Consider the following 27,255-nt stretch of genomic DNA (forward strand, 5'->3'; position numbering starts at 1 on the left):
AGGCATTTATGTAAAGATTAATAACTTTTAGAGATTTTTTTTTTTCTGTTAGGGCAGGAGTAGAAAAGTTGCAGTAATAAATGTGCTTGGATGCCTTCTTTCTGGACATAGGAATTTAATTGAATGCATTTGTGTGGTGTCTTTAAAAGGTTAAAGGTATCTTTTTACACAAAAAAAATCTCTTGACAGCAGATAAAGACAATGAATATTTTAGCGTATTTCCTTAATGCGAAAATAGCTACTTCCACCTCCCCCTGTCTGTCTGTCTGTCCTGCTTCCTCAAGGGTACTGACCTTTCTTAATTGTCACGTTCAGCCTTTATTAAATGTATGAATGTAACAATATGCAGTTCCTTTTTCTAGAGTCGTATTCGCTAATGCTGTACTACTTCCTGACACAGTCTTATCCTGTATGAAAATAAACATTTTTCCATGCATTGAGTAATAATTCTTAGATACTTAGATAGCACCTTTCGTTCTGTAAGCGTTTTTACAAAGTCTCAGTGCTTCTCTAAGATGCTGCATTTCAGTGCTACACTTGCAGTTAAACCAGATCAGGGTGGTGCTTGACCTCTCAGTGAAAGCACCAGGTGTAAAAATGAAACAAAAAGATGTTGTATTTTCTGAGGCAGATAGAGATAACAAGGTAAAAACATCTGTCTTTCCTAGAAGGCCATCTCACCCCAGTAATAGGCAGTGATGCTCAGCTGAGGATGGTATACACTTTCAGGTACAAAGTATTTTAGAAATTGAGTAAAACTTAGTGATTAATACTGCTGCCAATATCTGAGCTTTTGTAGCACAGCAGGACTCTTCCTGCACCGTGTAATGTTCACCTGGGTAGGAGACAGAACTTGTCTCAGGCAGGCTCAAACTGTCCAGTGGCTTTTACCGGATTAAGGCCCTTTTCAAACCATATAAACTTCCTTTCCAAGACAAATGTATAAAACAGACATCCTTCTCCCCCTCACACCATACACTTCTCTGTGCAGAGAAGCTGAGACAGTAAATATGTGTGACAAATGCTTGTCACCTTGTGTCATCTTGGAGGAGCTCAGACAGTCCCATGACAAATGTGGCAGAAGAACCTGGGCAGCATAGAAATGGTTCATGAATCCTAGTTCTGCGTTTTTGCCATATGGCCAGAGTTCTCTCTAATTCTGTTAAGTGAAAGGTAAGTGCAGCAGAGATGAATACTCAAGTATTTTGTTTACTGCGTGCAGGCTGCATTCCCGCAATTTGAAACCGTACAAGTATTATAGTGCTTACGCAACACATTGATCTTCATGCCCTGTAGTCAGTTTTGAATGATCAGAGCGGTATTGGGACTGCAGGGCCAAATTCCCAGAATTGTTGCCAGCTACTCAAACCACAAAATAACAGGGTAGTAGAAAACAGCCCCTTGTTTGTAGCTTTTATATACTTTGCTTATTTTAGGGTGATGTATGACTGTTAAAATGACATCAGAGAAGAGCATTCATCCAGGGGACGGGGAGTGTTTGCAGGACGTCTTTAGACTACTTTATATCTTTAGATGGTCAGAATAATGCCTGTGGAACTGGCAGCAGATACAGTTCAGAGAGGCCTGGAGGCTCCTCTGTAATGTCCAGGAAAAGACTGAGAAAGGAACTTGCAGAGATTCAGAGAAAGGTCCTCAAAATCTTTGATATGTTAAGAAAACCTTATACTCTTAACAGAAGGACATAATGTAACGTCTTCAGTAGTTCTGATAATAATGATGAATTTATCTCGGGGGGATGGTGTTGTTTTAATTTTCCAGGGAAGTTTATTACTATAAAGAATTCGCTTCAAATGAAATTTAATATATTCCACTCTTGAAATTTGAAATGCATGTTTTTCTCTTTTAGCCTGTGCTGAGTCTTTTACAAGCACTGTAATAGATGATTTTCCATATTTGCTAATTGTTTGAGTTTCATCTTCATAGCTTAATTGTTTTCTCCTGTCACATCTGTTAGTTTTTGATGAGTAATGAAAGATTTTTCTTTTAATGCGTGCCTTGAAATCTTCTCACCGTATGTGGATGCTTCGTTTTCCTAGTTCATTAAAATCTATTAAAAAATTGTATTTGGAGAAGGCAGCAAAGAGATTTTTCTTTTACCAAACACGAATTCATTTGCATTTAGGGTTACATTACTGTGCATCATTTAATGTAATGTAGCAGTTAAATTGAGCATAAAATACTGAGCTGGAGTATGCTGCTGGCCTCAGTTATATTTTAGGGAAGGGAACAAAGTTGATTTAAAGCTATTTTACATAAGGGAAAATAACGCAAGTTCGGTCTCTTTAACTAGTCAGTCTGATATCTGTACACCAGTCTCTCTAGCTCTAGTTTTCAAAAGTTCTCATGGGGTAGAGTTGGATACAGCTGGATCTGTGAGATGAATGTAACCCTAAGGCCAAAATGACAAAATCAATAATAATTTCAAATACATTTTTGGAAAAGATACAGAAGGGTACTTAGAAGGCAGGGGAGGTTGGTTTCCAGCGCGCAAGCAGAATAGGCAGTGGTTCCGTTTCCATATATTACCAGCAGAGCTGGCAGCAGGGTTGCACGGTGCTTCACACTGCAAGATCCTGTTCTTACAATTTGGCCACTTTTTCCCTGTTTACGCTGAATTTGCCATGCTGAGAGTATGCGTCTGGCTGATTTTTAAATTGAAATAGATCAAACCTCTCTGACATTGAGGCTGGGGGAAAATACATAGCACATATTAAATAGCTTTTCCCAGTGGCACATAAGCAATCCTGTCCTTTGGACCAGGAACTTGACATTTGGGGCTTGTCCTGGCAGTAAGGAGTGCCATTTATGACCTCCTACAACATAAGCTGTATTGTTAATCCTTGAAAAATCTCAGCTGCAACTGGCTCGCTAGAGGCTCATTGCAGTTTAACTGCAAGCTTGTGCACACAGGCTGTCCACTTTGCATGTGCAGAATTCCCACACAGTTCATCTTTGGTGCTGGGCTGCTTGGGCATTTCTGTGTCGATGGCTAAAGGTGTGGGTTTGCTTGTCATCACTCACTCTAGTTGCTAGAGCAACATTTTGGTTGTTAAAAAGCCAGACACTAACTGAAAACCACAGTTGTCTCCCCTGTGCTGTTACACCCTCTACTGGTGCCCAAGTAGAAAATGTGTAAAGAAATAGCCCGTTCTTCTCTGGTGACATGAGGTATAAGGTAGTTTTAAATAAGAAGGTGTTGCAAAAATGAGTTGTAGAAACACAGGAATGGATGTGAGTAAGAACAGATGACAGACCCATCAAGAGCATGAAGCTCCACTCTGCTATGAAGTGTGGTGCTGATCAGTAAATATCTTAAACTCCTTTGCAAACTGTGGTTGCTGTGCCTAAGAGACCATAGGAATGCTCTACAGAAAGAATAGAAATCTGTGATTAATAACAACTATTCTATTTACTCAAGTATTTGACAGTTTAAAAGTCCTAGCCCTGCTAGTCATCGAAGCTGAAGTTTTATATTGTTTTCTGTAACGGAATCCCCATATTGCAGTTTGGTAAAAGAACCCCCACATTCTTGGGGAACTACAGACATGCACAAATTCTGCTTGAGAGGAAGGCTGAGAAATTAAGTGCTTAAAAGCAGAGAATTTCAAGAATGGAGGCTGGCTGAGCAGTGTTAATGAGCTCCTCTTATCCCTATTTGTTATGCTACATACTTCAATTCTTTGTGTTTATTATGGTACAGACTTTGATTACCTGCTCACATATATTTTTCCTGTGACACATACAATTAAAACAACATCTCACCTCAAAAACCATGTTGGCTTTCTTTTTGCACAAGTTAATCTCTGACTGTTTAAAACCTACGTAAATTTGTGCCTTCTTCATTGAAAACATACGTTCTGAAAGGGGGAAAGTGCTTCTTCATCTCCTCTGTACTGAGGAAACCATAGTGAACAGAGCAGATATAATCAGATTAAGTTGTTCTAGTTCATACAGTCATTCTTTCTGTTGGGTGAAGAATATATCCTATTTTCTAAAATCCTTTTCATGCTTTTTTTTCCATTATGTTCCCTATATTGTCTTTAGGTTTCTATTGTGATAAAAAATTGCAGGAGCTCCCCCTATTGCACCAAGTAATATTTAAAAAATGCAGGGAATGAGTTAGCGAAGCTTACAGGCTGAAACATCCCCTTTATGCTTTTCATGTAATGACTCTGAATCCTCTAGGCTAGAAGCTTATTGGAAGTGAGTTGTTGGAAGGTATTTTGTATAGCAAAGATTCTATAGGATGTGCTGAAATACTCCTCTGAAAGTCACCTTATCATCCATCTTCTTCCCTGGTTAATTTGATGTGATTAAATGTAGATTCCTTCTCTTTACTGAATTTTCAATAAGACTTAGGTGCAGTGCTGATTTTTATGCATTTAAATAAGTGGACTGATTGTGAAAACACGATTTGCTATTTTATCAACTCTAAATGCATTTAATGAAATTATATTGGAAAGATCTTTCAGTTGACAAAGACATAATCTAAGTGTTAATCCTCAAAATTTTCAACATTGCCAGGCAAATGAATATTCACTTATTTCAGTTTTCAAGCACTTAAATATAGCTCTGGGCATTTGAAAGTATATTGTTTGTAAAGATGACATTACTATTCACTAGATGGAGCCTTGAAGAGCCCACACAAGACACCAGTAATAATCATTTTCATTCACCATATTAGCTACTCTGGCAATAAACACAATAATTTTACTTCTAATTTCCCTATATTTCAATTTACTTTTCGCAGATGACTGAGAAGAAAGCTTATCTTTTAACATATTCAGTAGATTGTCAAATGTGGAATTTGATAGAGCATTAGCAGAATGCTAAGGGAAATGTTTCACAGACTCATGAAATTCTGAGCCTACATGAAAGAACAGATGAGGAAAGCAGGCAGTGTTCTAGCAAGTTTATGGACGAAACGACAAGGTGTTTGTTTGGAAGTGGTAACCTCTCCAACATTCACGTGAAAACTGATAACAGAACTGATTTCCTATGTGGATGGTTTATATAACTGTCCAGTGATTTATCTACATTAATTCCTATCCTCTTGCCTTCTATTCCAGAGTCAGTTCTCCTATACGATGTTAGCTTAGGGTTTTAAAAAAAATAATTCCCTTTAATTTTCTATTTTTGAATGGTTGCATAAAAGCACTACATGCAAATATTTCTAGATAATGCCTTCATGCAGTCCTAACTGTACCAATTACTTTTAGGCTGCTCTGATATTTTGGCACCAATTTCACATGTATGAAAGTAATTTGTTTAGAGATCTGTTCAGTTTCTTCATTTTACTCTAAGTGGAAGTGCTCAGGGCTCAATCATTATCACAGCCTGTAATGATCTGACTAGTGCAGAGCCTGTGCATACAGTCCCTGGCAGTGTGTCGCATGGTGACAGCATATGGCAGAAGAGTTAACAAAGGCAGGAGTGTGAGATGCGTAGGAGTCTGTGAAAAATACGTTTTTCGTATGTTAGGAATGAACCTCACAAAAAATGTGAAGGTCTTTTATGTGTCATCAGAGCTCTTTAATGTAAACAAAATTGTTAGTAGGTCTGCTGGTTTACGTAAGTGGGCTTTGCATAAACTAAATTCTTGCAGAACCATCAGAGAAGGTTTTGGTACATCGCTATCTCCAGTTCCACCATATGGAGATGACACACAACTGTAGGCTTCCCCTCCAAATGCCAGTGGGAATAGTAATGTCTCAAAGAAAAGCTTGCACCATCCCATCTTCTGTCATCCAATTCAGCTACCTGGTAATCTAGGAAATATCTATGACTCATGATTTAATTTTGTACCCTGAATTCTGGAGATCCCAATGGCAATTTCTCTTGGCAACAGTTTCTTCTGCTGTACCTAATCACACAACTGAGCTCAAATGGGGCCAATACAGAACTAGCCAGAGTAGTCCCAATATGAAACCTGCAGATGTGATTACTGACCCTCATTTGATCTATTACTATACATGGATGAGTAGCGTTGTGGAGAGAAAGAACAGAATCCTTGGTCCAGGTTGCTGTGTATTTACCGTTGTATGTGTCAAAATAACTTAGTCTCTCTCTCCAGTGCATACCTGATCCAGTTCAAGGATCCCTGGTCCTTGAAGCTCTTGCATGAACTTGTCAGGAAAAATATGGTCCCTTCTTTCTACTATGAGGAGTTTTCATTGTGGTGGTTCTAAGGACAGCTCTAAGGATAAACAGAACTGTCTACAATGATGGTGAGATTGGTAAGAGATGGAAGCAAGACTTCTCTTGGTAGATGAATTAAACCTCTTACAGAAAAGGGCAGAGTTTTGCAACCTGCAGATCCTAAAGTAAAATTCTTGTTTTAAATTTTACCCTCATTTTCTAAGAGAAATAACGATAGAGGATTAAATATCTGCAACTGTATTTCAGTTTTAAAACATAAGCAAATTGCCACATTTATCTTGGGAGAAGATGAATAATGGTAAAAATAGTGAACAGTGTCCAACGGCACGGTTGAATTGTCAGCACCTGAAGACAGAGCCTCCCTTTCCTGAGACAGCTGCAAAACATTCCAGAAGCAACCACTGCCCTTTGCTCAGGAATGCAGCTGAGCTTGGAAAAGTGTGTCTGCATCTGTGTCCTTCGTTAAGTGTTGCAGTGACTTTCTGAGTAGTTGTGAAAGATCCAAATCAGAGTAGTGTGGGTTTTATCATGAGGGAGGAGTGAAAAGATGAAGAATGAGAAGTACAGGGGAAAGAGAGAGAGAGAGAGGGTGACCTCCTTGGCTACCAGGTGAACAATCCATATACTCGAGTCAATGTTAAACTATGTGAGTTTTTAGTTCTGTGACTCTTACATCTGAGTATTGATATGTATGATCTCCACAGTTTTTGTCTGAGTGAAGAGTCCCCTCAAGCACAAGCAGTTATTGTTGTTATTTTGGTGCTCTCCACTCCTCTCGCTCTTTAAAAATTTGTATGTAAGCCCTTACTGCAATTTATATATATCCTAAAGCTTTCCAGTTCTTGTATGTGCTGGGTGCTGCGATGCAAAGAAGGGATGGAGGCCTCTGCTACAAAGAGCTTGCAGTCACAGAAGAGATGGAGTGACTGTCAGACACAAAGATGCTGGTTTACTCAGAATGTTATAAGGCTTGGGATTCACATGTATTCATACATTTCAAATGAGTTTTCTTACAGGAGCTTGTTGTGATTGGTTTTTGGTGTGATAATCCTAAGAGGCAGCGGGAGTGGGAGGCAGAAGTTCAGAAATCAATAGACAAATGGAAAACTAAGGGATATATATTTCTTTGCTAATCTTGCAATTGGAGGGGATCTTACACTGTTGGCCTTCATCAGAGTAGTAGAATAAGCAAGTATTACTGTCATAGTTTAGATAAAATAAATAATGGAAAAATAACAGAAATTCCTGGAAAATGCACAATATTGTGAATTAGGTGTGGGACCTTCTTTCAAGAAGAGCATCACTCTCAGTTCCACTTGTCTGGGGAAACAGCATATTGCCTTACCTGCTAGTGCTGGCAAGGGCACTCTGATAATACATATTGTGGAGTCACATTTGATGACTCTTGCTCCTTGGCTGTGTCTCTTGTGTGATTCTGTCCCAACCCATAAAAAACATGCACATATGCTCCATTTATCTCGTGCAGTTGAAAGACAGAAAGAGTGGGTAATTATACTGAGAAAAAAAAGATAGTCCTTTTCAAGGTTCATGTCTTCAGACAAGTCAAGCGTATACAAGTAACACATTTGGCACTTATATTTGAAATAGCAAAATGAATTTTTTTGAATCTTGTAATTATTTTCTCAAGTTTGGCAGAAAAATTGGATCAGGGATCTTAAAATCGGATTCCTTCTAGTCACTCATATCATCTCTCACAGAGCATTTTGACTGCCTGTCCTACAGTGCATGCTGGAAATTGGTATTCCACAAAGTCAATTATAGTTCAGAGTCAGTAAGTAGTCAACGTGTCTCATCTGATCATTTAGCAGCATCTTTTTCTGGATGTGTACAGTTGACAAAAATTTGAGAGGTTAATAAATAGTGGGGAAAAGCTGTCCAGTGATTTTGTCCTTTTTGTGTTAGCTCGTCAGGAATCAGGAGCCTGTTGTGCTGGTTCCATGCAAAGAACACCACCACCAAAGCGAGTATTTGGTCTGTGGTGCTCATTTGGAGCCATTCCCAGTTAGAATTGCTGAGGCAAAAATGTCAGAGATCTACGACAGAGCCTAAAATGTAATTGGACTGTTATCTCCAGTGATGGTTGAGGAGCAAGTGCTGTTCAGGTATTTAAAGATTTATGATTTATGACTTACCATTATTAATTCTTTTTGTAAGTTTCCTTTTGGAAGAAAGCCTGGCACAAGATTGTGAGCGTGTTTGATCTTTGTGTGCTTTATCATCGGTGATGTGGCTGTCTTAGAATTAAAGATAGCAGTTCATGAGGAGATACAAATACGCATAGCTGAGTTGACTAGTAGAGAAATGAAATTAATACATACTTTAGGTTCCAAAAGAAAAAAGAAAAAACAAGCTCACTTCCAGTACCAGTTGTTACAGTGCTTCTAATTAGAATTACTCAGCCACACTTGTTTTCATCTTAAGAAATGAAATTATATAAACAATTTGTACAACCACCTTAAATACGAACTGGATGAAGGAAGAGCCAGTAACTTAACAGGGGAGAATTATGATTTAGTTTTTGTAAACCTCCCAGTACTGCTTTGTCCATCCTCATTCTTTAAAGTAGCTGACTTCAAACGCATGAATCAGAGGGGGCTAAAGAAACATCTCTTGTGCCACTCTGCCCTCATTGCCTTTGCAGAATGGCTCTGCTGGTGACTTTTCACCCAAACTTGTTTCCCAACCCAGCCCACCTCAGAGCCACATGAGGACCAGCAGTGACACCAGGAGCTGAGGCAGCAGAGGGTGGCTGTGCAATCAGAAGGTGGTGGGAGCAGAGCACATTTGGCCGCAGGAAGAATCGTGGGGCTGTGGCTGCCCTCCCACAGCAGCTTCCAGTGACCTGCACGGGGACTCTAGGGCACCTGTCCCCCTCCATGTCCTCCTCCTGAAGTCTCTTCTCTCTACATCCAGCTATGTGTGCCCTCTCCTCCATCACACTGACATTTCTGCTTGCCTGGTGAGAAGGGAGCAGAACTGTCAAACACATAAACCTTTTATCGGAACTTTATTTTCTGCAGTTTTGATTAAAATTATCTTTCTGGCCAGGCACAGCACAAGCAACGAGGCAGAGGCTGGATGTGGGGTTCAAGGAGGAGATGGACCACAGCAGTGCTTTTTGAGGCTGCTGTGAACTGTGCAGCCTTAAATGTCTAACTTCTGCACAAAGCACTGCCAGATCTGTCAGCTGTGGATGGATACTCTCTTCTGCCCCAAACCTGGCACTTGTTCCAGCCCACGTAAGCTGTGGGGGATGCAGAGGGACAAATAGCAGAGGATCATTTTATCAGGCCAGCTTACAGCTCCATTGCAATTCACTGCTAAATCACAAATGAATCTGTGTGATTTCTGTCCCTTGTGTTTAAATATACATTTGTATTATGTATTCCTGTTATTACTGTAATACACATACAGATCCAGGCAAATATTTGTTCCCCTCTCTTTCCCTCTCTCCCTTCTCTTGAGTTGCCTTAATTGTGTTCAAAGCCAGTCTAGATGAGGGATTTTCAGCTTATGGTCTGCAAACTGCTGGGTTCTGGCAGCTATTCCAAATAAGTCTGTGAAATTATCCTAAGAAAAGCCTATTGCCACTAACTGCACGAGGTCCCGCGTCTTGACTGGCAAAACTCGAGGGGTCCACAAGATAAAGGAACCTGACATCCCCTGTTCCCTTTCGTTTCCCCCGACTCAGTTCACCCTTTGCTGAGTGTCAGTGTTGGCTGCTGCAGATTCCAGGGTAATGTTGGGAAAACCTGTGTCCCACAAAACTGTAACAGCAAGGTTTCTGGCATTGCTTATGTTGTAAATGTGTAGCCACTGCTCTACAGCAATCCCAGGCCTGTGTAAGAGAATGACTCTCTTGTCTTCTTGGTATACTGGTCCAAACGGGGGGAAGGAGGAAAGATAAGAAAACCGGGAGATTGCCTTGCCTAGAGCTCCTGAGTGCTGCTGTGTTTGGTTTCTTCAGTGTTACACTCAGTGTTCTGGATTGCTGCCTGGAAAGTGCTGGGTGACCTTGTGGCAGTGCAGGCGCAGGACAATCTGCACTAATATTGGACTTCACTGCACCAGAAATTCCTCTGGGGAGGATGTATCTTCCTTTCCTCAAGACAGTCTCCTAGACCAGCTGCCATGAAGAAGCTGAAGGTTCCTGTATTATTGTAGAAATGCTGTGATTTGTTTAACCCAAGTTAGCTGGAAATCCTCTATTTACATTCAGTATCTCCAGGCAAGCTGGTATGGATTACAGTGGTTAAGCTTCTCGGGAACAGCAAACATTTTCATACTGTGATTTACTTAACACAGCGCAACAGTCCTTATCCTTTGTACAGCCCACAAAGAGTCACTAAAGAGTCAGTGAAGCTAAAGAAAATTTTGAGATTACATTTTAAAAGGAGGTGGGTGGTTGACAGATGGCAGCTACAGAATTTGAGCTGGACAAAGCAATATTTTTAGCGAGGTTCCAGGAATTACCGCCAACATTAAAAAGAAAGAGGAGAAAGGGGATAAATTACAAAATACATACAGCAGGTCCCTTCCCATTTCACAAGGACAGGCTCGTTCTGTGATATCCCTAAAAGCCAGACATCACAGAATTTACACAGCTTGGGCTATATACTGAGAGAGGTAAAAAGAGGTCATCTCTTTCAGAAATGTGCTATGGTGAATTGGGATGTAGAGAGATGTGGTTAGCTAGGGAAAATGTCAGGTAGAGTAATTTCACCTCTCCATCTCAGTCCTGGGTTAATTATTGCAATGTTCTTTGTGCATTTATGGAGCAAATTTTTTCTCAAGTTGCGGTAAAAATTCACTTACCAGCAGAAGCAGCTGAAGAGTACATTTAGAAATGTCTGTCCTACACTAGGTATCATGGAAGGTGAGCTGAAATTCAAAACAGTAAGAAAAAAGGTGAACGGGTCTGGTTTAAATGGTAGCAAGTTAGGCAGCTGCAAGCTCTGTAGGAAGTTAGGAGGAGGAAAGGAACAAATCTACAAATCTTAAATATTTACTGTGTTCCAATGCTGATTATATTTTGTTCAGATTGGCAGGAATTGTATTATTCTTTTAGTGTTTTCTTGGGGAATACCTACTGTTTCACAGAGACACAGTAACACAATATTTGTATTTTCTTTACTGGTTATTTCATTGCATTATGGAATTAATGTGAAAAATGGGGCATGTTGGTCCGTGTTGTTCAGAACTAATAATTTGATTCCAAATGCCTTTGTTTTTAATCAATTCAATTACTGCCACTAAAGTATGTAAAGAACACTGAATTAACTGATTAACTAATAGAGCAGTTATGAGTTTCATTTCATGCTAGTTACATGTCTGAGACCACAGTTGAATTTTAATGTAAAAGAAAAGCCCTTACGCTTCATAGCCAGTATTTTTCCCCCTGAATTTATGCTGTTGAACTTTGCCCATTACTGAATCAGATAATGATGTGCCCTCATAGCAGGAGGAGGTAATGATGTTGATGGGTTGTCCCCAGAAGATGCATGCTGTCCCTTGTGACCAGGTCCCTTCTGCTTTGGGTAGATCTGTCTGGTCATGAAGGTTCATTGTCATCAGCAGAGCTGTGGTGGTGCTAAGGTGTCCCACTCAGGGACAGGAGATGTCTCTTGCACCAGAAGCACTAGGAAGAAAGGTGCTACCCTAATGAAACTACAGTTCAATTTTGGAAGCCATGCAACAGATATAAACTACACAGCCTGAGAAACTTGAATGAGACAGGATAGGTAGGCAGCAGTTTCAGCACATCAGCACCCTCCGCTTTGGCAAGCTTTTTGTAGACATCATGGGAAATAGAAGTTTTAAGGAAGATAAGAAGGTTGTTTTGTGGATATTTGCTGAGAGCAGAATGCTTGTCTTTTCCACTGATGCACAAATACGTAAATTAACCAGAAGTGCTTGAATGGTTTTTATGTTTATGACAGAACACTTAAAGCTGTTGAAGTAAAAAAATGCTTGAATGTTTGTGCTTTTTTTTTTTTTTTATGTGTTCTGGTCTAGCCATCAGTGTGGGATTTCTTTCCTCTGTTTAATATACTACTATTTACCTTTTTTAGGAAATACATTCTAGGTAGATGGAAAACATCAACATAAATTATTAAAAATCTCCTTCTGTGAAGTATGATAACAGAAGGTTTTGTACTGCATGTTGTTAGATTACTCCTTCTCCGTTGCATTTTTAGGAAAAATGTATTTCTGAAAAGGATGACTGGAAGAAAAACAAGAAGTAGATAGGGCAGCTGGAATCTGAGGGAGATGTGCTGCACTCCTTCAATGCTTCTTCATTTCATGTATGTTCACACAACGCACTGTCCTGAACTTGGGGAAAAAGAAACATGGAATCACCAGAAGAAACATAAACTGGGTTTAAATTTTCTCTTCCCCGCTTGCCAGAGTCTTTACCTTGTAGCTGACCTCCCCAGGGAATTCAGGAGGTTACCTTCAATGCCCTCTAGCCCTTTGTTGGCTTTTCCTTTCTGTGTTAAAAAAACGCTCCGAATGAATTTGTAGACCTAGGCTTCCTGGATTCCAGTTGCAGCATTCAGCAGTGTTTTCAGTTGCTTGTTCTCATCACTTCTCAGAGATATGAATAGACACTGTCAACCCCATTTTACAGATGGAGAAGCTGAAACACTCAGAAGTGGAATGATTAGCTGGGGTCACACAATGTGTGAACCGCTATCACCCAGGATGCAGCAGTGCTCTTGCCTCGCTTGGGAGCTGTTTTGACTACACTAAAGTCAAGAGTTTTGCCATTGATTTTAATAACTTCACAATTTCACCCCCTAATTCACACTCCAGCCATTTTTTGGCAGCCACCACTTCATCTAAAATTTCATCACCTAGTTCTCAGGGGGCATTCTGGGCATCTGGGGGTGATGGAAGCACAGGAGAGCCCACCCAGTCCTGTTTGTCTAGAGGCATTCCTCCTGGGAGACCTGGAGGTGGGAAATGTTTGTAGAAATTATAAAAGTGTCTGGAAACGAGTGAAAGAAATCTTCCAGAAGCTCATTAATCTTCAATTTCCCTTCAGTTTGCCTTGCGAGTAATTGCTCTGTACCTATAGCACAGATGAGAGAGGCAGATCTTAAAAACCAGTAACCTTGCTGCCTAATATTTATTGTCCTTTTTCATCTTTGTCATTATACTTTGTTTCTCAAGAAGTAAATGATTTCAGGTAAACACACTATTGAAGCCATGGATACTAATAAAACCAGTAATTTTTGTGAGAGACAATGAAAAAAAGGCTTTATTCTTTTGTAGGTTAAAAAAATGCAGCAGCAGAGAAACCTGTGGTAACACTGGCTTGAGAGTCCTTATGACAACTGTAGTCACACCTCGATCAGAACATCAGGAATTCTCACAGCAGAGTTAGCATTTTCTGACATTTTATTCCATGCATGGAGCGTAGTTATAGCAGCTGTTTCATTGTGGCAGAGAAATAAAAAAAATGACAGGAAAATAAGACATCATTAGGCATGTTCTGGGGGTGTTTTTGTGCACTGGTCATAGTCTGTTTCAATATTCTTTTTCCCTTTGACATTCACAGTGAAGTATCATTTTTGGTAATAGCTGAACCATTTTGTGTTAAAAGGATGGACATTTACAGTTTGTCAAAGAAACATTGTAGAAGTGTTAATAATGCAGTTTCAATTTAACTTTCTGAAATAAATTTGCAACGTTGATTGTATTTAAACATTTAGAGGGACACATTTTCCTGTTTATGCTATTAATACATGTAGATTACTGAAGAAAAGCAATTTTAAAATGAAGTTTAAAATGCAGCTTAGTCTTCACATTGTATTACATTCAAAGAATACAGATTTTTAAACAGTCATCATTATTTTGAATATTTTGATAGTAGCCCATTTGCCGACAATATTAAAAGCATTTTACAAAGATAGAAATTATTAGTATTCCTCTCTCCAAAAAGGGGAAAATGAAATAGTGTGATTAAATGATTTGTGTAAGGTCGTGTGATCAGAAAACAAGAATAAAACTGTGCTGTCTTAACCACTGGTCGTGAGAATTTCTACTAGTCTGTTTTCCTTGATTTACTTAGTCTGCAGTTAGTTACATCTATAGGTATTTAGATTACAGGTGCTGTAGTTTTATGAAACTCAGAAGATTTTTTAAAATGTGATTAATTCCTCTTTCTGTGGAAGTTCCCTAATTTTGCAAACATCCTCGTGACTGTGTTTTCCTCTCTCTGTATCTTGCCTGCTTCCCACTTGTGTTGTTTATGGATGTTTCTTAAGAAACTCTGTGGGTGTCATTTGTGAGCATGGGTGGTTTGGTCATGCTTCGGTAATGCAATTTCAGACTATCTAGACTGGCTACCAGTCCTTTTAAATACTTGAATGGTTTGGTAAACAGAGATGAAGAGCAGCAACAAGTGCTCTTTCTGGGTAATTTCTCCTCTGTTGATTCCAAAGTGTTGCTAAGGCCCCTACAGAGCTGGCATGAGGTCAGTCATCGTCAGTTTGGGACTCTTCCAGTTGGGAGATGTGAGCAGGCACTTTGCTCTTGGGCTGCCTGTGCTGTCCTGCGGAGAGCGCTGGGGGGCACAGGTTGGTGCTCTCAGCTGCTGCATACATTTGTGAGGAGACAGTGAAGAGGTGACTGAAATGTTTCCAACATGGTAGTGATGATTGTATTTCTATTTCCACTTGTCTCCTGGAGGAGCGTGGTAAGGTCTCTGCAGATATGACGGTGGTCTGGGTTGGACAGAGCGCAGTCCTGGTGACATGTCCCAACCATCAGAAGTCTCTGTGGCACGAAGTGTGTGCGAGGTTTCTTATATACTGTGCACCCTGGAGGGTTGGCTAGAGATCATGACATGGGTTCTTTTCTGATGACAAGCGCTGGTCAGTGTATCAGCATGTTCCACATAGGACTCCTCCAGAGATCCAACCAGGCTAACAGAGCACATAAATTCCTACAATATGGGGTATATTTTCCTTCAAATTTTGCAAAAAACACTTTTCAAAGGACCTTTTCATGACAGGATCTCTGACCAGTTGCTCCTTGGTTGTTTTTCAGCAAGCTGCATTCAACAAGTGAATTGTTTTACCAACAGCATTGTAGCAGAGGTTGGTGCAGTCTGCATAGACACACTTTTCTGCAGATAGAAGTAAGACCAATGGAGTTGAATTAGGATACTCTATCCAAGACTGCTTTCCACGTGGAAATACACTCCTGCAGCTCTGATACTGTATGCTCAGCTTTATCCCTGCTGTATGGTCATTCTGTGCTTTGTATTGGAGAAAGAGTCATCTATGCAAAGGCCCTTCATCTTTGGTATTCTTTTCTATACCTTCGATCTGAAGGAGTTCAGATCAATAACATATTACAAAAAAAAGGCAACTTTTTGGAAATGAGTAATAGGAATAGAAGGCAGAAGTGTTGTGTGGGAGGGCTGCGGGGACTTCTGCTAATTCTCAGCTGTATCTTACTGACCGGCTCTACTTTCCCCAATATTGTAGGAGGTTTGGGTTTTTTTATAATGTTTTATTTCCTCCCATGTGAACCAGGTAGGGCACTATTAGACTTTCTGGAGATGGGATATTCAAGTATGAAAGTCATAAATGGCAGTCATCAGAAGTTGTTTGGAACCAGTAAGAGCTAAAGATGCTCTGCTTCCTGAAATGCACGGAGGAGAATCAAATGCTGGACTCCAAACCCATTGAGTCAATTAGGGAATTCCTGGTGATTTCAGCGGGCTTTGGATTAGACCCTAAATCACCAATGGCAGTAAATACTGAGGGTGTAAAACAAACAGACCTCATAGTGAGGTGGCTGTTGCTGCTGCTGTCTTTCGATGTGTGTGGCTTTTGTCCTTTGTTTCTTCTGGATCCCCTGCCAGCCGGCAGGAAAACAGATGTCACTTGCAATTCTTTTCGGTGCCCTAGTTGGAAATAAAGGGATCAACAGTAGTGCACAGGTTTATCTGGTCACCCTGGTAACCTCACATGCCATGCTTAAATCCAATAAATACAGAAACTTGTTCTGTCTTCAAACATGAGCTATGCTGAGGTCAATGGAAAAAACAATTCATTGGCTTTTGTTTTATTTCATCTTAGTTTTTTGCAGTACGGATTTCCTACGTTTCTCGTTTGAGAGTAGTAAGTTAAGTCACCTCCATCATTTGATTCTATAGATCTAAATTGCTGTAGATCTAAAGCATTCATTCCTATCTAAAGGCTCAGAAGAAACATCCCTTTACAGCTATTTAACAAGGGGAGTAGAAAAAAGTATTTTTATAAGAGGTGTTCTTGGATTTTATTTAGCAGATTCAGATAACTTGACAAATACAGACCTCATGTTTGGTCTCTATTGTTGTTCATTATATTATTTATTATTTGTTTGTTTGCATATGGCTTGCTCAGTGATGTAAGACTCACAGAAATAAAGGCAGCCATTGCCCTATAGCTTATAATCTAAAGCCTATTTCTCCAGAGATTAAATGTGTGCATAAAATTATACACATGAATAGTCCTATTTAAATCCATGGTATTGCTCTCATGCATAAATACGTGAATCTTCAAAGGAAGAGAGACTAAAATTGTTACTTTCTGTGCTTCAACCCGATTTAAGTAGGGAGTTTTGTGATTGCCTTCGTGAAGTGTTTGGTTGAATGGCCCAAATGTGCATCCATAAATGTACAGATATAGAGTTTATTAATGTTAATGCTGAAAACCTCTGTGTTTGGGATGATCTACCCTGTTAGCAACCCCACAAAGCTGGCCAAAGTCAGCCCTCGTGTCATGTCTTCTGACGTTTCACACTGGGACTAAATTTGGTCCATGCTGTTAACTACCAGTCAACACAAAGCAAAATGTCTTCCCATCATTCTGAGGTGGCTGCTGAAGTTCGGTCGTGTTCTGCCTTGTCTCCATTTTGGCAGTCCTTTAACCCTCTGCTTTCCTTTTTCCTCTGTGTTGTGCCATGTGCTTCTTCTCTCCCCTCTCCTTTCACCTGTTCCTTACATGCCTGTTTTCCTGTTTCTCTCAACGCCTTCTTAACTTCCCTCTTGTAGAGCCCCCATAGCCTTCCCTTTCACTCTTCCCTTTGCAGAAGCAAGTCACCTGCTTTACTCTTCTTTTTCCTTCACCAGCTCCTTTGTAAATGTCCTTACTCAGGTCTCTGTGAGTGGCCAGTGTGCTCTTGTCTTTCAGAGAGCGGCTATAAAAGCGTCGCCAGCTAAGCCCGATCATAGTTTAGAAAAGACAGTGGGAGCAGAGCACTTTCCTCGTTCCCGTTTCTTGTGCAGTGCTCTAAGGGAGAGGAGACCGGAACAGAAAGACGTGTGGAAGGAGGAGAGGGTTTCCGTGGTGGGGACGGAGCGGCGGGCGCAGCCACCGGGGGAGGAAGGTGACTGTGCCCACTGCGGGTCAGGATCAGCAAGTGGACGGGCTGGCTGTGCCCACGTAGCACCAGATCTGGTGTGATGTTTGGCCATTGCACACTTCATTAATACTTTGGCAAATTTAACATGTATTTCTTATTCGTCTTCACATGTCATGTCACTGTTTTAATGCTGAGTAGCATTAAGAGCCAAGTTTATCTTCAGGATGCCTTCAGAGAGCTTTTTCTTCTCATGTCACCTGAGCAGAGCTTGGATTTGAACATCATTCTTTTTTTTTACAACTTATTTGTTATTTTTTTTTTTATTTTAGCCTTTATTTTATTTTACTGCTCAACCTTTAAAAATTTATTTAATTTCATTTTATTTTTCAGACACCTCCTATTGAACCTCACATCCCACCTCGTCCTACTAAAACCATTACACAGGTAACAGGACATAGGTGTGCTGCAGAGCCAGGCCGTTAGACAAATGGAAATAATTCCTATTTCCAATGGTGTGATACATATCAGCTGAAGTGATGCTTTCTGTTAGATGTGATAACTATGTGAGACTTAAAATCCTGAATATATACTACATTGCTCTGCAAAAGTAAGCATCTGTGCAAGGACTTTAAATTTAGGGAAAAGAGAACTTGTGTTTTGTTTTGCAGAAGGCAGTATAGAGATTGCAGAAATTTTATAATCTGTGTATCTTAGTCCCTTTTTTTCTCTATGATCACCAAGGTTCCTTCAGAAAAGATCCTCAGAGCCGGAAAGATTTTGCGGAATACAATTCTATCCCGAGCTCCTCACATGATAAGAGATCGTAAATACCATCTGAAGACTTACAGGTGTGTGAGCTGATTGTATAGAGGTCTCTGAATTTTTATGCCTGCCGTCCTCTGATTTGTGATTTATGCCTTACCATACTTGCAGGTCTCAAAAGGTCTGAAATTATTCTGTGAAGCTATTTGAATCTGGATGTTATGCAGTTTTTAATGGGCCTGGTAAATCTTTTCTGAAGTAATTTGACTGGAAATTGAGTCCATGATTGTGAACAGAGCATTCACTTACAAAAACTCTCCCAAAGTTAATAGCATAGTTAGCTGGAATATTGTGTGCAATATCAAGTTAAAATGTAGATTCTGTTCTCTTAATATATCAGTAAGAGATAATAGGAAAGTTCATTAATATATTATGTTGCTATACTGATTGCTACAGCGGTGTTGCTCAGTGTGGAGTTCTGAAAATTCACCTAGTGAGGAACATTCCTTATGCAGATTTCCTGCTCTATTTAAAATTAATTTGTTTTCAGTGTATTGCCAGGCTTTCTTATCTTCCTGCTGGTGGCAGCACTGTCTTGCTGAAGTGGGATAACTGGCAATTGTAGAAAAAGCATTGGACTTCAAGGAGCCAGGATCTATCTACTGTTGCCTTAAGAACCAATCAACTTGGTTTAGTGTCTAATGTTTAAATCAAATATGTAATGCATTATTCAGAGTATATTTAAATAAAAAATGGTTTCAAATATCTGAGTATGTGTTTTTCTAAAAAGTAAATCGATATGTTGCTGATTGGCTTTTGAGGTAAGTACAAAATGTATTCAATATGTTGCAAGGTATTTGGAGCTTGTGAGGTGACCCGGAATGTACCATGATATGACATTGCTCGTGGTTCTAGAAGAACAAAAGAGCATGTCTGATAAATGAAGACCAATGCTGGTCCAAACAACTACAGGATTTTATCTTATACATAACTGAGAAAAATCTCTTACTGTTCTGTCCTTGGATTTTTAAGTATGGAATGTCCAAATTTAGATTGGATCCAGGTGAGGGAAAGTTTTATCATGAAAATGAGATTTTAAGTGAAAGCATTATTTAAGGTAAATTTCAGCATTATCTATTTCTTTGGGGTCTGAAAGTGATGCATGGAGAGTGGAGCCACGACAGCCTGTCTAGCAGGACTGGCCAGCTTCCTCTCTGATCTCCATGTGGTCAGTTACAGATTTGTAAATTTTTTATCACATTGCATATTTACTTCTGCTGAGCTAGGGAGTGTTATGACAGAGAATTTTCTTTAGTGACCGTGTGGCTTTTTGGTTCCCCTCCTTCCCCTTTGGGCATTCTCGAGAACTTGAGGCCTGCTGTTGCCTGCCTCTGGCTCAGTCCGGAGCTGCGAGGTGACCAGCACCAGCATGAGGGAGCCTCAGAAACCCTGTAGGCTTACAAATCAATGTCCCCAAATATAGCGTGGCTGGAGTTTGGTTACAAATGGAGGAACATCCTTGTAACAGTCTTCCTATGGGGGTTGTTCTCACTGGCAAAGCTTTTACAGTGTTAGATGATTGATTTCATGCAGAATTCTGAAAAATAGGAGGCTTTTTCTATCCCTTGTATACAGAGAAAGTTTCCTTAGAAATCTGGGCTGGAGGTTGTTGCCCTGGTGCAACAGGTTTTGTACCAGGTGGCACAGGCTTACTCTGATCCTCTGAACTTTGCATTTCACAAAACCCTTGTTGTTCTGCTAGGTGATGCTCTAAACACTGCCCACCTTCACTGGCATTTCAAGCATATATACATAGATGTGGTAGCATCGTATTGTCTGTAGGAAAATTGGACTAAGGTTTTAAGATGTCACTGTTCTTGTCAGACACTGTGTGATCTCTTTCTTGGCTAGCTCCCTCTTCATTTCTCTCTATGTATTCGTCCTTCAGGCAATGCTGTGTGGGGACAGAGTTAGTTGACTGGATGATGCAGCAAAGTCCTTGTGTCCATTCACGAAGCCAGGCTGTTGGCATGTGGCAAGTATTGCTGGAGGAAGGTGTTCTTAACCATGGTAAGATAAAGAAAATCACCGTCTTGACTAAAACATGGGCAATGTGTGACATCAGTGCCTCTGTAGGTTTCTTTCATGAAAAAGAAAGGGATCATGAACCCAAATGAAATGCTGCAGAGCATCCTCTTCATTCATAAGTGCAACATGCAGACAGTATTACATGAATCTTGCTACCAATTATACCTTTTGAACTTATGAGAATATTGAAAAGCAAATGAATAATTTATAATAACTTTAATTATACTTAGGAGTACACTGGCTTGTGATTGTATTGCAAGAGCTGTATAGCACTCAGGCCAAAACCAAGAGGTATATTACTATACACAAAACTGATCTTCGTCAAAGATATGCAGCATTTGGAAGTGAATGTGTATTTGCTCAGATCCATAGTTTTGGAATAATTTCCACTGGTTTTGGAAATGTTCCGAAATTCAGCACTCCAAGTATTCCAGTGCAGAGACCTGGGATTTTCTTAGTTTTCTGACTGTACTTTACATTGACTTTCAGTTTCCATTTGGCAGGATTTTCTTGGTAACAGGATATTATAGCCCTTAGAAGGGTAGCTTTGCAAAGCAATATTACTACTGAAGCTTTGCACATATGGTTTTATTAAGTTCAGAAGAACAGCTGTATTACAGTACACTTCCATTTATCCTTTTTTTGTGCTTCCCATATCCCACAGAGAAATTTCCACACTGAGAAGACAGATTGTTTCCACTACTTCCTTACTCTAAGGGTTCTAGCTTTAATTCCTGTCAAATATTCCCTTGAACTCCCAGGGGCAAGCTGTTGCAAACCGCATCACAGTATCTAGATCAACACATCACTCTGACTTGCTTGGAAGACCAAGGGTTTGTCCTTCACCATATCATAGCCTCTCTTTAGAAGTTGTCTCTTGGTAGTCTGTCCATTAAGTTTTTCTACCAGGACACAGGTCAATGAACTTGCCCCTGAGATTATATCTTGATGATGTACTTTTCTGGTGCATCAGAAAGAGTTTAGATGCTTTTGTTATCTTTTAGCCCTTGTCTGAAACATGTAGGGGAAAGTGTTCATGCTAGAGAACACGTCTTAGAAACTCCTGATGTAACTGTTTCCCTCAGCGTGAATTGTTTGCTTAAATGAAGCGGTTTGAAACAAAAACAAAACCAGATCTAATAAGAAAAAAAAACACACATGTGCGCACACACATGTATATATACATATCCACAGCACACATATATTGAAGCCTTTTGTAAAGTGTTTGTAGTACACAATTTAGAAGTGTACTCTTCAAGCAACATACTATGGACATATGTGAGAAATATATATGTTTCATACTCTTGCAGTTTCTCTTTAGATTTCTTTTCCTTCTTAACCAATATATGTGTGATATATACAATGCTGCACGTATTTCCACAAGGTTAACTTGAATGAGGAGAGCTTAGTGTTTGATATTTTATGTTGTTTTCAGTGGATCAGGAACACCACTTTCAAGACAAATACTTATTTTATCGATTTTTGGATGATGAGCATGAAGACGCCCCTTTGCCAACTGAGGAAGAGAAAAAGGAGTGTGATGAGGAGCTACAGGACACTATGCTGTTTCTGTCTCAGATTGGGCCAGATGCTCATATGAGGATGATTCTCAGAAAACCGTAAGCAGATTAATGAGTTAATATTATACGTGGGTCTTCCTTGTGACATGGAAACAAGAGAAATCTACATTTATTGCCAGGCATACTTTGGCCAGTTATTTCACTTCAGTGCCAGTTTGTTTAACCTCTAAAGTTTTAAAGTCCATATTAAGTCATTTCCAGTCCTTATTAATGCTTTATGTTGGACTCTGTGTTGAGAATAACCATCAAAGGCTGTGAATGCCATCATATTCACCTTGAGGAAAATGCTGCATTATGAGTTATTATTTTATTTGCAAGTCTCCCCAAAAGTAAGTTGCAGGTAATAGAAGAGTCCTGCTCCATTAACACTTTGTGTAGATGTGCCGTTCAATTAACTATGCTGCTTTCAGTCATTGTGAGTGGGTGGAGTGGTAGGACGGTAGCACAGCAGGTACCTTTCAGTTACAGTTGACAGTGGCAGCCATTAATTAGGTTCATCCTTCGGAGAACTTTATTGAATTAAGAAAGGCTGGACTTAGCCTGTTGTAGTTTGCTAGCAAGGTGTGAAATGTGGCTCTGTGGGTTTATTTATCCATTCTTACTGTTATAAAATGGATACACTAAAAAAAAAAATGCTTTCTGTACCTAGGCCACAGAGGATGTCTGCCTAACCTTTTCATAGCTGTCAGATCGTGTCCTCTCACTCATTGGTTGGCTAAGCATCATTTCAGCAGTACATTCTGGTCACACTAAAACTGTGCTAAAGGCCTTTTTTACAGGCAGCTTTATAGTGACTTCAAAGCAACCAGTATAAACTCTATTTGACCCTCCATTGAAGGCAACCTCTTCATTATGTAGTGTCGCGGTTTAGCTTCAGCCAGCAACTAAGTACCATGTGGCCACTCGCTCAGTCCTTCCCTCCCCAGCGAGAAAGGAAGGGGAATCAGAGGGGAAAAAAAGGTAAAACTTGTGGGTTGGGATAAAACAGGACAGCAAAGGAAGAGATAAAAGCAGTAATAAAAATAAAAGGATATACAAGCAAGGAATACAAAATGCAATTGCCCACCACCCACCGATGCCCAAGCCAGCTCCTGTGCAGCAATTCCCTCCGCTGGCCAACTCCCCCTGTTAATATACAGAGCATGACCTCCTATGGTACGGATATCCCTTTGACTACTTTGGGTTGGCTGGTTGGCTGTGTCCCTTCCCAGCGTCTTGTGAAGACTGAGTCCATCCCAGCTGAACCCAGGAGATGCAGGTAGTGTTTGGAGGCCACTGAAGACGTATTTTACTGCTAATTAAGCACACTGAGAATAATGAACTGTTTAATGTCATCTTCACTGAAGATTTACTTGTAAGGGTCAGTTCAGGAAAGATGAGTACACAAAGCTGCATCCTGCCCCTCTGAGGCCACTGGCAAAGTTTGTCTTTGCTATGGGACAGGATTGGGCTCTGCCTACAGTGTGAGAACATTTTTTTAACACTAAAAATGTTCTGAATCCACTTGACACAAGTGGTTGCTCCTATTCTGTTTCTGTCTGTGTCCTTTCCCTCCTCCATTCTTGCCCCTGTGTTGTCTGTTTAGATCATAAGCTCATTTAGACAGCACTTTTCCAAAAATCTTGCTAAAAGCGTGAAATTTCAAAAAGTGCCATCAGATACATGCGCTTATAAAAAATAGGTAACACTACCCTGTAGCAATAGTTTTAAAGTGTAAATTCTCTTTTCTCTATTTATTAGAGGTCTAGTCAGACACAACCAAAGGAGCTCTCACTCCCTGTCACACAAAACACATAGACAAAGCAGACGGAAAGCATGGTGCCTCCATAAAGCCTTCTGGTGTCAGGGCAGTGTGATGCTTTGTCCTCACAGAGATGCAAAATAGGGTTCCTTGCACCCACAAGCAGATGCCGGTCATTAGGGGATGGTGAGCAGCGCTGTGTGTGCTGTGACCTTCCACCTCTGCAGTGTCCCCTGTGCCCCAGGCTGACTGAGTAGGTTGGCTCTTAGACATTTGTCCCCTTAGGCTCTTGGGGTTTTTGGCTGCCCTACTGCATTTGCTTTCCATCATGACTTTGAGAGCAGCCAGTGTAAGTTTACGGTGGCAGGATCAATGTTGATGATGATCCACACTCCTTGCAGAAACCTGAAAGGCTGGAATGATGCTGTGAAAGCACTGCTCTCCCGTGTCATCACTTGCACAGAATCACCCAAAAGAATATTCGTAGGAGATTTTTCATGCAACACGGTGAGAGGGGAAAGAAGTTTTCTGAAGACTGACAGCTGTCTGACATCTTTCCCTATCTCTGTCCCTGAAAGTGCTTATTTTTGCTGCCCTTTGCTCATGGAAACTAGCTTGTTCTGTCAGGCACCATATTAACTATGCTCTACTATTCAGCTTACGTAGGTTATGATTTTGTTAGTGGAAAATCCACCATGGGCTTAGCGGTATCAAAGCTGTTAAAATCTCCGTGAACCCTCAGAGGCTGTTCTAGTTTTGACTAGACACTGTTACAGCTGCCAGAAGTTCAAGGAATTGCCAGGGCTTCAGAGACGCTGGCTCTAGCTGGCCTGAGCAGGACCCACAATTTTCAAGCCAACACAGCTGCATTTTATAATAGTCACCATTTCCGGAGAGGTTGCAGAACTCACATAATTACCCTGAAATAAATAAGACAATATTCTTTGATGAGAAGATTACTTTGAGAATTTGATTGTATAATGAAGCTGTTGCTTTGAAAGGTACTTTCTATTGTTCAAATCTGAAAATCTCTAGCAAAAAGTGTCATTTGTTTTGACAGCCGACTTAAAAAATTCTCTGTTTATTACATTAACTGCAGCATTTTAACTGTCAAACTGTGAAAGAATGTTCTATAGTTTAAAAAACAGAATAGAGCTCAGGGAAATTTTTGGCAGGCTCTTGTTGCTATTGGTTGGTGTTTTTTTTTTTTTTCCTTTGGAAACACATACACCGTGAATGTGAAAATAGCTTTTTATGAAGTAGCAAACACAGCTCTTTGCATCTTATAATACCTGGAGTACAGGTGGAGACCCTGAGCAAGCCCCTGGAAAAAAAATTGTAGAATTAACACAGCTCTTCCTTACAAGTGTTTCAAGTCCTTCAGTATGAAAATAAATCGTGAAAATATTTTCTAGTTATTTTAGTGGTGTTCAGGTATAGCTAACTTGATAGGAAATCCTAATTAAATAGGATGCTGTAATACAAAGCTAAACACAATAATAACCAGAGTCTTTAAAGGGAGAATGGTGTTCATCAGACAACAGTATTTAATTCAGATGATTGTATGGATTATATAATTTTTTAATACTCCAAGCTACTGCAAGTTAGCAATATGACTGAAACCATAAATCTGTGTTACATATTCTTGGTGACTTCACTCAGCAATTTTTCTTTTTTCATTACAAAGAGTGTTTGATGCAACATGTGATCATTAAACAAATTTTAGTGTCACTTGCAGAAGTTAAGCTTGACAGGTTGCAAGGTAGAGGAAGTGAAAACAAATGTGAACATGATAAACAACACTATATGTATAAAATAAAATAATAATTTAATTATTTTTAAGAATTTATAGTTTCTTGAAAGTCCTGTAAAATTTAAGCAAGATCTGTTTATTCTGGTTTTATTAAATTTTTTAATTTAGATATTCCACCCAGCTGTCATTAGTAAGAACCACACTGGATTTCTCCATAAAGACAGTATTAAGTTCTACAGTCCTTGGTAGATTTTCCTGCCAACGACATTTAATAAACAAAGTGTTATTTCTGGGACAAGAAATAGAGGTTATCTTTCCACATATCAATTCATTGATGCTTATGGGTATCATATGTGGTAAATGGTAGTTATAGTGTTAATCAAAGAGCACTGATTTGGGTACAAATATTACATAATTAGCTTCCATGCTAGAGTAAGTGAACATGCATTCACTCTCACACTCAGACACAGGTAGTGGATAAAATTATTCATGTCTCCTGTATGTTCCTCATGGTACTTGAACACAAAATTTGTACTCTGGCAATATATGTTTATTTGACATGTAATCACAATGTTATAGGGTCTCTGATCTTTTCCCTTGTTCTTATTATCTGAGAATTTTCTGGTTAGCTGTGTAATAGAAATAATCAATGATCTTGCTTGTACATACATGGTTGATCTGTGACAAAGTACTATGTTATTGTCAACATCCTAGTCACAGAGAAACTCAGTGTCTCTGACCTTGATAAATTCTCCAAACACTGAACAGTTTTTATTGATCACTTAATATCACCTGACTTCTCCTGTCCATTAATGTGTAGCCTCTTTCTCTACCTATTCCATTTATTATCCTGTCTATAACCAGCTATTGCTGTTAGAATATGTCCCCTGCAGAAACTAGGTCTTTACACAGCAGGATCCTACAAATCAACATCAGTGGGTCACCACACAGGTTTTACAGAAGCAGGGATGCCTAATATCTCTCCACATGACATCTGCAGAAGCAGAAGTAAAGACTGGGTACATCCACTGTAGATCGCCAGTCCTCCCAGTGTGCTAACACAGGAGGTAAATGGACATACTGAAAGAGGAGTGTATCCTTTTGTCTTGATAGAGATCTTATATAGTAAGACATCTTCCTTTTATATTTTCAGTTCATGTAGAAATTTGTTAATTGGTTACACTATGTTTTCCAAGATGTGCCGGTTTAATAAATTGTAATAAATTGTAATAAAATTGTTACTGCCTATGGAAAGCATTCTTTGTTAAAATCCTTATCTTGTGTTTCTTAAATCTCCATTGGAAGATAGCTAGTTCTGGCTTAGCTTTGTTCTGTACTTAATTAAACTGCTAGTGCCCCCTGTAAATCACGAAGAGTGGCAGTTTTATAATTTCAAGCCAGATTTAGAAATAGTAAAGAGTATTTTGAGTCACTAGAGGGCATAGCAGTACCAAACCAATTTTTGTTTCTCCCTTAACAGTTTATTCCATTCTCTATGAGAAAAGAATAATTTCATCTAAAACATTTTTGTGTAAATTGGTCTTTAATCTGACTGATAATAAATGCATGTCATTGGTAAGTGAAGAACAGATGAAAAATATTGTTTGCTTACCAGAGATGATGTCAGTTGTCCTAATGTTTTCTATGACGTGTTCATACTTCCTTCATCCAAAAGAAGTCTCCATCTTCTTTTTTGCAGAAAGATGCAGTCTAAGTCCAGAGTGGCATAACTGCTGGGTGTTTCCTCTACCTCACACATGATTTAG

The 27,255-nt window shown here is 39.7% G+C and overlaps 1 protein-coding gene across 13 annotated transcripts in view; it reads left to right on the forward strand.

Annotated features, from left to right (window-relative positions):
* RAPGEF4 (Rap guanine nucleotide exchange factor 4) overlaps positions 1-27,255 on the forward strand; it is a 145,128-nt gene that overhangs the window by 71,812 nt on the left and 46,061 nt on the right. For 10 of the 13 annotated variants that reach the window (XM_071811095.1, XM_071811094.1, XM_071811086.1 and 7 more), the window contains 4 exons: positions 17,956-18,009; positions 18,307-18,413; positions 20,276-20,397; positions 21,851-22,034. In XM_071811095.1, the coding sequence (XP_071667196.1) occupies positions 17,956-18,009; positions 18,307-18,413; positions 20,276-20,397; positions 21,851-22,034 (467 nt within the window). Of the gene's footprint in view, positions 1-995; positions 1,174-17,955; positions 18,010-18,306; positions 18,414-20,275; positions 20,398-21,850; positions 22,035-27,255 lie in introns of those variants that run through there. The other 3 variants (XM_065841135.2, XM_071811088.1, XM_071811093.1) reach the window with 2 other exon arrangements.

This window comes from Patagioenas fasciata, chromosome 7 (genome assembly GCF_037038585.1).
Source record: "Patagioenas fasciata isolate bPatFas1 chromosome 7, bPatFas1.hap1, whole genome shotgun sequence".
Lineage (NCBI taxonomy): Eukaryota > Metazoa > Chordata > Aves > Columbiformes > Columbidae > Patagioenas > Patagioenas fasciata.